The 11,764-nt window shown below is 37.5% G+C and overlaps 1 protein-coding gene across 1 annotated transcript; it reads left to right on the forward strand.

The window, feature by feature from the left end:
* The first annotated feature begins 5,928 nt into the window (after positions 1 to 5,928).
* LOC116894135 (olfactory receptor 52E5) lies at positions 5,929 to 6,825 on the forward strand. Its single transcript, XM_032895853.1, has one exon. The coding sequence runs from the start codon at positions 5,929 to 5,931 to the stop codon at positions 6,823 to 6,825; it is 897 nt and encodes a 298-aa protein (XP_032751744.1).
* The last annotated feature ends 4,939 nt before the right edge of the window (positions 6,826 to 11,764 follow it).

Consider the following 11,764-nt stretch of genomic DNA (forward strand, 5'->3'; position numbering starts at 1 on the left):
AAGGTATGTTGTATTCTCTACTGAAACTTGGCAGAATATGTCATTCAACAGCAAGTTTTAAGAAAGAGTAATTTAATTTGCGGAAAGAAGAACTTACTATTAGAGCTATCAAGTTCTAGGTCTCTTGCTGGTAATATTTCTTTCACAGAAATGTTAAACAGACAACTTGCAGTTGTAATAGAAGTAGATTTGGGTAAGGCCATGTAAGTAATGAGGGCACAATAATGCGAACTAGGCAGTCAAGTGCAATTTAGTCACACTACAGAGAACAAGAAAGCATGTTTGTGTTCAGAATATTGAACTCGATGACTTTCACCAGAGAAATGTGTAAAACTTTTTAGCAGGTATTCATAAATTTCAAAAAATAAAAGAGACAATAGCAGAAATAATTTTGTAGATAAATCATAAAGTATTGCAGTGTGAAAAAATATAAGAAACAGCCAAAGTAGGTAAGCTATACAACCTGATCTTCACAACTTGCAGTAAAATATGCAAATAACAAGTTGCTAGAAAGATCTTAATAAAATATTGTTCAAGCAAAAATAAAGTCAAACTTGATTTTGAAAGTTACCATAGCTTTCACCTATAACACTCCTAATTATTTTCACTAACTTAATATATAAATATTTTCAAATTATGTCATTAGTGCAGCAAACTTCAGGGATAAGAATAAACATTAATAGAAGTAATGAACATGGTAATTAGCAGACACTGAAGTTTGTGTCACCAATTTGATTGTACATATATTATCTGCTTCAATATTCTCTACCTTGAAACTGTCACTGTATGCACTTGATGACTGAATACTTGAGACAAAAATGTCCCTAAAATTCAACTTCATGATTTTATTTTAGGACTAGGATTTTATTCTGATCCCCTTTAAAAAATACATTGAAATGTAGAGTAAATTAGAAATAAAGTATTTCAAGTATACATTATCACAAGAAAACTCATAACGATCCAAAATGAGTTTCACATATGTAAGTGATAAGTTTTACTAATCTTCATTTCCATAACCCTCTTTCATGACACCTCCCTCTTCTACTGAAACCTTTATTCATCTGAAGCAATACCTCTCCAATTTCCATTTCTTTGTGGGGGAAGCATTTGTGTGCACATTTATGCCTGTGCAAGTATATGTGGTGTGTGTGTGTGTGTGTGTGTGTGTGTGTGTGTGAGACTTGTTGAGTTAATTAAGATGCTCACATGAGCATATATGGGGAAAAAAACCTCCTAAATATGCATTATTTTCACATATCCCATTAACTTATTTCTCTATAAATCATTGTGTGTGTCTCCTTGCCATCATTTACCCATTTCTTCTTATCAAATTAGAACATATATATGTATTTCCAGAAAAATATGTCCATTATGGAGGAAAAGTCAGGGATATAGGAGCTGGAAGCTGGTTGGTCATATTGTCTCAGTAGTCAGGAGGAAGAGAGCAAACAGAAATAGGCTTTACTTAAGTCCAAGTGGATCAAGGACCTCCACATCAAACCAGACACACTCAAACTAATAGAAGAAAAACTAGGGAAGCATCTGGAACACATGGGCACTGGAAAAAATTTCCTGAACAAAACACCAATGGCTTATGCTCTAAGATCAAGAATCGACAAATGGGATCTCATAAAACTACAAAGCTTCTGTAAGGCAAAGGACACTGTGGTTAGGACAAAACGGCAACCAACAGATTGGGAAAAGATCTTTACCAATCCTACAACAGATAGAGGCCTTATATCCAAAATATACAAAGAACTCAAAAAGTTAGACCGCAGGGAGACAAATAACCCTATTAAAAAATGGGGTTCAGAGCTAAACAAAGAATTCACAGCTGAGGAATGCCGAATGGCTGAGAAACACATAAAGAAATGTTCAAAATCGTTAGTCATCAGGGAAATGCAAATCAAAACAACCCTGAGATTTCACCTCACACCAGTGAGAATGGCTAAGATCAAAAACTCAGATGACAGCAAATGCTGGCGAGGATGCAGAGAAAGAGGAACACTCCTCCATTGTTGGTGGGATTGCAGACTGGTACAACCATTCTGGAAATCAGTCTGGAGGTTCCTCAGAAAATTGGACATTGAACTGCCTGAGGATCCAGCTATACCTCTCTTGGGCATATACCCAAAAGATGCCCCAACATATAAAAAAGACACATGCTCTACTATGTTCATCGCAGCCTTATTTATAATAGCCAGAAGCTGGAAAGAACCCAGATGCCCTTCAACAGAGGAATGGATACAGAAAATGTGGTACATCTACACAATGGAATATTACTCAGCTATCAAAAACAACGATTTTATGAAATTAAGAGGCAAATGGTTGGAACTGGAAAATATCATCCTGAGTGAGCTAACCCAATCACAGAAAGACATACATGGTATGCACTCACTGATAAGTGGCTATTAGCCCAAATGCTTGAATTACCCTAGATGCCTAGAACAAATGAAACTCAAGACGGATGATCAAAATGTGAATGCTTCACTCCTTCTTTAAAAGGGGAACAAGAATACCCTTGGCAGGGAAGAGAGAGGCAAAGATTAAAACAGAGACTGAAGGAACACCCATTCAGAGCCTGCCCCACATGTGGCCCATACATATACAGCCACCCAATTAGACAAGATGGATGAAGCAAAGAAGTGCAGACCGACAGGAGCCGGATGTAGATCGATCCTGAGAGACACAGCCAGAATACAGCAAATACAGAGGCGAATGCCAGCAGCAAACCACTGAACTGAGAACAGGACCCCCGTTGAAGGAATCAGAGAAAGAACTGGAAGAGCTTGAAGGGGCTTGAGACCCCATATGTACAACAATGTCAAGCAACCAGAGCTTCCAGGGACTAAGTCACTACCTAAAGACTATTCATGGACTGACCCTGGGCTCCAACCTCATAGGTAGCAATGAATATCCTAGTAAGAGCACCAGTGGAAGGGGAAGCCCTGGGTCCTGCTAAGACTGAACCCCCAGTGAACTAGACTGTCGGGGGGAGGGCGGCAATGGGGGGAGGGTGGGGAGGGGAACACCCATAAGGAAGGGGGGGAGGGAAGGGGATGTTTGCCCGGAAACCGGGAAAGGGAATAACACTCGAAATGTACATAAGAAATACTCAAGTTAATAAAAAAAAAAAGAAAGAAATAGGCTTTAACTATAAAATTCAAGGCCTGCACTCTATGGCTTACTTCCTCCAGAAAGGCTCTACCTTCTGAAGCCTCTACAACCTTTCTGAACAGTATCACCAGTTAAGTGTCAAGAGTTCAGATACATATTGCACCGACATCACAACCGAAAAAGACCAGGTAAACTTTTTGTTTTTTTAATTAATATATAGAATTAAGGGTACCAAATACTCACAAAATACATGTAGTTTTATGTATGTGTGCGTGTCTAAGTATATATGTATATGTATCTATGTGCGTGTGTGTGTGTGTGTGTGTGTGTGTGTGTGTGTGTGTGTGTCTGGCTGCCTGGATATATATATATCTGTGTCTATATCCAGGTTTGGAAATAAATAAGCATCATCTTTCTTTCCTAATTATTAATTATATAAGGTTCAGAGATGACCCAGTGGAGATACTGGGTTTCCTGCCATACTCTTTCCTCCTTTATTGCTTCTCTGCCAAAAGTGGCATCACCTATCACCACAGTGAGATTTGCAGTATTAGTGTGAAGCCATCATGTCTCTGAGCAGCTAGCCTCCTGGGACATGTTCAGGGGAGAGTGCTCCCTGGTGATGGACAGACAACTGATCATTGCTACCCAGAGACAGAAAAAAGATCTACCCTCAGAGATGTGGGAATTTTCTGTGCTGTATCTAGGTCCTCATTGGAGGAGGTTCTCCCCAGAGAATTAGAGGGCTTCTTTTAACTCCCTGGCTCTGGTTCTTAGAACTTGGTCCCATACAGGTTGCAGTCTATGGCATCCAGTTCTTCACAAATGACTACTCAGATGTTGGTCAGAGGTAAGTTAGTAAGTTCCAGTAATGCTGATATAAGGTCTCCAAACATTAACTGAGCTCAAGCAAGTCAGCCAGGGACAGGAGACTCTGTTGATAGATATCAAGGTGCAGACTGTGGGGTCAGTATAACAATAACTCAGATTCATCGCTCAAAATCAGACACCAATATCCACAGTGACAAGAAAACAAAGCAGTTTCAGTACATGCAGGAGTTTGTGTGGAGGCAGGAGCATATAAATAAAAAATAGTATATTGTATACATTAGAGAAATATTCATGGCAAGAAGTCAGCTGGCATAGTTGGCAACTTTTCCTTCTTATACATTTCCATCTGTCATTTTAGATGAGGCCAAATAACCGATTAGTCGTGGTGGCAGGAGAAAGTAATTTGATGGCCAAAATAGGGGGCTAAGCAATTTTAGTGGTGAATTCAAACTTACTTTAAAATGTATCAACTTAGTTTAAAAGTTTAATGAAACTACAATGCTACAGAGGTGGTATTTTAAAATGTACAATTCATATAATAAGAAGTACAGTGTGAAGTTTAAAAAGAAATTTCCTTAAATCTCATCTAGATCTCTTTTCCCCAAAAAAACCTAATGTATTATTTTTTTCTGTGAAAAGTAAAATTAAAAGAACTTGGCCCGTTATATGCTGAGGTAATGGCTAGGAATGAATAGAGAGAGATCTAATAAGGGTCAGTGGGTGTAAATCTACCAATATTGAGTTTGATATGATCAAAACCAAAGGAAGACAAAAGCTAGGACAATTCAATGCAGGAGGGAGCAAATCACAAAATAGCTAGAAATCATAAAATAGTTAGAAATAATTCCATAGTACATTAATAAAGGAAATCGGATATAATATGGGCACATGTCAATCTAAATGAGATATATCATCATGTTTCCAAAGCGATTTTAAAGATGATGTTACAGCCACCATATTAGAATGCATTGTACTTAAAGGAACATCAAGACAACACCACTCACAGCGCTGCTGTGACACATCACTATCTGGACCCAACCAGCCCAGTCAATGTGGAGCTACTACCTGTGACACAGAGTCTAGCACAAAACTCACCCTCTCTGGTTAATAGTTAAGTAATAGGCTAATTTGCTCAGACACATTACCACATCATGTTACAAGTGATGACTCAGAACAGAAAACAAGGCAACAGATGAATTCAGTTTTTGAAGTCAGCTAGCCAGTAACTAAACATCACCACATACTGAATCTGAAAAACTAGACAGAGCAATAACACAGTGGAAACCGGTACCTGTTCATCATACTGCTCCTTCTTTAAAAGACCATGAATCATAAAATGTCTAAAATAAATTTGTGAGTATCTAGTACTCTTTTGTAACGATTGTAATATTAAAGCAAGATTTTACATTTCTAAGAGGGAGCATTGCTTTATAAGATTGTATAATAGTCTCCAGTTGTCTCTAAATTCCTTAATTTCATTCCATAGTTTAATTCCAAACCACTATCTACCTAGCTTCTCCCCTTTTTACTCCAATCCCACATACAATTTCTCTTCTGCTTTGCAAGAAATTCCTCTCAATGACTTGCATCATCATACACACATGGGAATGGAAAAATGGAGGAAGAGATTCCATACTGGTTATGTACGTTACCTTCTGATTAGCTAGTATAATTATCAGAAAATAGTTGCTATATTAATGTATAAAATCCTTCCTTAAAGACTGAAGAGATAAGAGATGGAAGTACATGTTTATTGAGAATTTGAAAGTTTTTTACATGGTTTTCTATAAATATGAGACAAATTTTTAAAGTTAAAATATCTTCTATTCCCTCTGTAGGTCGATATAGCAGTATTATGGAATTAAGAAATGGGTTTTCTGCTTCTGAAAGAATTACACAACATACTATGAAAGAAGCTAGGGTCTCTCAGTGGAAGCCAGAAAACTGCAAGAAATACCTCTGTGATCAGTTCACGCTGACATGCTTCATTCCAACAAGACACAGTTCCACCCTTCCTCCTTCCTCCTGATAGGGATCCCAGGGCTGGAAGATTTGCACCTTTGGATCGGCTTTCCCTTCTTTGCAGCATATCTAATAGCCGTCTTGGGGAACACCATCATCTTATTTGTGATCCAAACTGAACACAGCCTCCACCAACCTATGTTCTACTTTCTGGCCATGTTGGCATGCACCGATTTGGGTTTATCCACAGCCACCATCCCCAAGATGCTGGGCATTTTCTGGTTCAATCTTGGGGAGATTACATTTGGAGCCTGCATCACTCAGATGTATACCATCCATCTATGCACCGGCCTGGAATCTGTGGTGCTGACAGTTATGGCCATAGATCGTTATATTGCTATATGTAACCCACTGAGATACAGCATGATCCTCCCCAACAAGGTGATAGCTATTCTGGGTGTAGTCATCATAGTCAGGACTTTGGTGTTTGCCACTCCGTTTATATTTCTCATCTTTAGGTTGCCTTTCTGTGGTGTTCGAATTGTCCCACATACCTATTGTGAACACATGGGTTTGGCAAAGCTAGCTTGTGCTAATATCAGGGTCAATGTCATCTATGGATTGGTTGCTTTCTCAGTGGGATACATTGATCTATCTGTTATTGGATTTTCCTACATCCGGATTCTCCAAGCAGTCTTCCGCCTTCCATCCTGGGATGCTCGGCTTAAGGCACTTAGTACATGTGGCTCCCATGTGAGTGTCATGTTGGCCTTTTACCTGCCAGCTCTCTTCTCATTCATGACACACCGCTTTGGCCACAACATCCCTCACTATATCCACATACTTCTAGCCAATCTGTATGTGGTCGTTCCTCCTGCCCTGAACCCTGTTATCTATGGAGTCAGGACTAAATAGATAAGGGAGAGAGTAATAAGAATGCTTAACCCAAAGATGCACTGAAATTTAGTTCCAAGATCTTCCATAACAGTCCAATAAGAAAATAATGATGTCCAGTCAGACGTAAATATTAGAAACACATTCTGTTAAATTTCCATGAGAGTGCACATGAACAATAAAATCTGGAAAACCAAATTGCTTACTTCCCCTCATTATTGCCATAAAAGCCAATCCCATTACACGACCCTCCAAGGTTTATAAGTTAGTACACACCATCAAAAGATGTTACATAAAGATTCCAAACTCTTATCTCTATTCCAACCTATAGGAGGTACAGCAAAACCCTTTTTAAGCTCATGATAGCATTAAATTCCTAGAGGGAGAAAAGAGGATTGGAAAAAGTCAGTGCCCATTAACTACCTTGAGTAGCATCTTCCCACAAAAAGATTCTATCCAGTCACATGTCAAAGCCAAAGTTATAGTGATAAAAATATCATGGAATATTACCTAAACCAAGAATACCGTGGTAAAAGAGGAACTAAATGTCATAAAACACATATTCATTTAACCTCAAGTCTGGCCTTTTCTGGAAGTTTGAGCTGAAAACTACAATACCAGTTTTTGAAAGTAGGTGTACTTGAAATCCAAGTTGCAGATGTTTAAAAAATGTTTAAATGTTAAATGTTTACAAAATGATTTAAAAAACCACAAAAAATTAATTTGATGCTGTGAACTCAAAAACACCATGAAAATGTTTGAATTCTATTGAACTTTAAAACATTGGGAATCTTGCATACTTAACATAATATCTACTTTTCTTGGTGTATATAGATTTATCTTTTTAATCATAATTTTTATTATTCTTTGAAAAATTTTAAGCATATGTACAATGTACCTAATCATCCTTTACCCTTGCCCTCCAACATGTCTCCTTTCCAATTTCATTTTCCTCCTATTCTTTTTCAAACTTAACCCACTAAGTCCAATTAATACTTCCCATATTGATGATAAGGTGTCATCTTCTAGGATGTGGGCAATCTACCAATGGCTTCACCCCAAATAAAAGTGACTTTCCCTTCCCAAACAATTATGAATTGACAATAGCACTTCAGATAGAGGTACGACTTCTGTAGCTCCTCTGATATCCTTGTTGGGTTGTTTTTTTTTAATGGCTTGATCTGTCACATTCTCTCTGTCTTGTTAAAACCATTAGATTACCTAACCCTCAAGAGACTTGAGGCCTCAGAGAATTGGGAGGTGTGGGAGGGGGCATCCTCTTAGAGGGGAGGAAGAATGGGATAAAGAACTATGGGAGGACTGACTGGATGCTGGTAATAACTGGATTCTAAAAAAGTGAAATTAAAAATAACCTTATATTACATTCCAAAAGTTAGCAACCAAGCTCTATTGCCTTTTGTTGATCATTTCCTCCTTCTAATGCTAACAAGATTCAAATTTCAAAGTATGAAGTCCAGCAATCAAAAGCCCCCTTTGGCTCATCTAAGTAACTTGCCCAATCAAAATTAAACACTTCATCCTAACATAGGGTTTACTAGTTTAACTTTATAAACTGTCATTTTCCTATGTGCCACATCTGTCTTATCCTTACACAGAGGCAAACTTTTGTCTTGCTAAGACAAATACGCTGCTCCTTTGTTCCCTTCCCTTCTCTCTCATCCTATTTTTTGTTACTTATTCTCTGCCTTCTGTTCCCCTGGAGAAAATAAATCTTTGCACTGAGAACATGGACTTGGGGTTCCTGAGCCAATACTCTTCCTTTCAATACTAAGTACTTACAATCACTAATTTTTCAGTACTTTGAATAGTTATGGGTCTCTGCCTTAAACATTACCCATTGAAAATAAAAACTTCTACCAAATTAGCTTCACCCCCAGACCAGTAGATCATTAGCTTAGGAGAAATTTAAAACAGATTAAGAAAAGCAAATTTCACCTGTTTTATTTCATATTTCATTTGAAGTTTAGATTTATACATGGATAAATATATGACCTAAAAATCTGTAGCTGGCTATAAGATGGGAGTAATATGTAATGAGGTGGGAATAAGATAGAGCAATGAATAGATATGTCAAAAGCAGAAATGAGCTCTGACTTTGGTGGCAATAAGTAACTCTACTTTGGGAATCACGGGATATAAAATCCTGAGAGGAATACTCAAGAATTTAAAAATATACTGTAGTCCCGATTCTCCAACTTCTTCATGGCAAGTAAACTGTGTTTCTCCAGGGAATTGAAGGAGTGTGAACTGTAATATAAATGTCCCTTTCTATGAAACCGAGTACAGAACTATTCCTGCCTGCTAGAAAGTACTATCTCATGGGAAAATGAAGACATCAACCCACCTCCATGATATCAGTGGGACTAGAACTAGGCTTACATGTGGGAAAGTTGTAAGAATGGCATATGGGAGTAGATCTTGAGGGGAAATTAGATTCGTGGGTTAGAAAATTAGTAAAAGGCAAGGTGGAGGCTGTACCAAATCTAAGCTAGACTCACATACCCTTTGGGGAGGACTTGTATCATACATAAGGATTCAAGGATCTGAACAAACAACAGATAGAGGATCTCATGAGCAGAACTTTGTACCTTGTACTCCTGTACTCATAAGTACATTGAGTCCTTATGAAGGTATGCTGCAGAATGTACACTTGAAACAGAAAGAATGAAACTTTCAAAGAATAAAAGTATAATTAGAAAAGAATACAGAACCAAAGAAAAATCTATTCATAGGTGAAAATACATAAGGCTTATATCAGAGTAGTGAACACAATGTAATGGAGTAATAGTGTAGATGAAGATTAAGGGAGAAGACATTGGGAGGCATTAGAAAGACATTGACTTATCATTCAAATATAGACACTACTGTGCATTTATCTACATGAAACAGAAACTCAGGACATGATATAACTTGCCTATGTTTAATCAGCTGAGAGTAGAATGAATCAGGATCTGATTCTGCTTCATAGTCTAATATCACTACATGTCCTGTAATTTTACTTAGTTTTCCAATATCTTCTCTTGTTTTGGTGACATAATAAGTGATACATTGAGAAAGGAGCCACAATAGTTAAAGGACAGAGCAGTACATTTTAGCTCTTTACATTTAAAGGGATTTCACATTACTTTCACATGAGAAGAGACACAAAATATCTATTAGCTATTTGCCCTCTCTTCAACCTTCACATTTCAGAGGGATTAAGCTAAATTTAAGCTCATTGTAGGAGTTTACAGTTAAGTACAAGATGAGAAGATGAGACATGAGGTAAAAAATGCAGATACAGACATGGGAACACATGCTCTTGGAACTAAGTTTGCAAGCCTATAATAAAGAACCTCAATTTGTACAGAGTGCAGTTCTTCATTACTCTGGACTTCAAGAAGGTAATCTTCATGTATTTGTAGAAGTTAGAATTGAAAATAACATGTCATTCTATAGAGTACAGCCAGGCCACAGAATCAAAATGCATTTTATGAACTCTTCAAAGAATTAATAAAATATATGTACATAAAGAAAACTGTGCAATATCTGCGTGGAGAATATTTTGCTCAAGTGGCACCAGTCAACATGGAGAGTAGCAAATATAATGCCACACTGGCCATGGAGTAAGCAAGCAGTCTGCTCATGGAATGAGGCCATAATAAAAATGCCTGAGTAAACTTCCGTAGATGGTAATATGTCTCCATGCAACTTTCGTACAAGGTCAGGATAGTGCACCCCAGCTCCATGAAAGGATAAGGGATGCCTCACTTTTGTACACCTCATAGGCTTTCCTAAACGTGTCGTTCTGTGTCTAATTGTAATCTGCACATTTTCCCTGTATGGAACTGTATGCATGAATCTAATAGCTTTGAGTGATTTTTATGAGTCCATCTAGTGCATTCTTGAGCTGAAGATAGTTTGGGAGAATTGAGGCTGAAGAAATCAGAACTGAAGGTGGACATGAGATCTGTGACCCAAAACTCTGCCCTTTAGCTTCATGATTTGATGCTATGTATTTTAAACTAAAAGTCAGCAGGTTCTTATCAAGAAGCTTCACAAGGGGAAGATGTTTATGGGCCTCCATTTCCTTTTGTTGACTCATCTTAAATTCTTATCCATAGCTAATTTGCTTTTGAATACCCAAATCCAATGAGATATGAGGGGTCTGCTTGCAGACTCTCAATTCGGCACCACTATCTTTTTCCACTCTTAAATTCATTCATTTTGAAGCACTAAAGACTGTTATACTTATCATTGTTTTATTTAAAAATACTCAAAATATAGTAGTCTAAATCATACAGATTTTTTTTCCTTTGAGGAAATTGTGTATAATCTTTTCTTCTTCACACCCATTTCTTCCCCCTACTTCTTTGTACTGTTTGTATTTAAACATTTACAAAGGCAGACTTTGACTATGTAACATCTTTAATTTCAAATATTTGGAATTCTTGACCCCTCTGTTTAATGGCATGAGAAATAGTGGGAAGTGGCTTAACTTACTAAAACACTTCTCCATGAAACCAGATGCAGGAGAATGCTTGCCAGCTAATTATAACTATATGATACAACATAGGTAATAATGACAGATGCAATGATTTTCAGTAGTGGATATCAAATTAATGGTACCTATTGTTATTATAGTACTTAACTGTTTTTGTTATCTCCTCCTCATATATACCTTTTGAAAAGAGGGGAGTTCACATTCCTCCTTACTCTCAACACTAATTTTAAGAGTAGCACAGCTCACAACTGACCGCTCAGCTTCTCACACTTTTTGTGTAGGTGAACAGTGTTATAGTTTTATTTACTCAGAGCTGAAGAAAAGGGAAAGAGTCAAAGGTGTTGGGGAAATGCACTTTTAGTATCAACACTTTGTTTGAAAATTCTTTAAATTTTTATAGATCGCAATTAAGCCTGGATGAACTGCTCCATAGAAGCTGGCAACTGCCTTGAAACC

This window comes from Rattus rattus, chromosome 2 (genome assembly GCF_011064425.1).
Source record: "Rattus rattus isolate New Zealand chromosome 2, Rrattus_CSIRO_v1, whole genome shotgun sequence".
NCBI classification, from domain to species: Eukaryota; Metazoa; Chordata; class Mammalia; order Rodentia; family Muridae; genus Rattus; species Rattus rattus.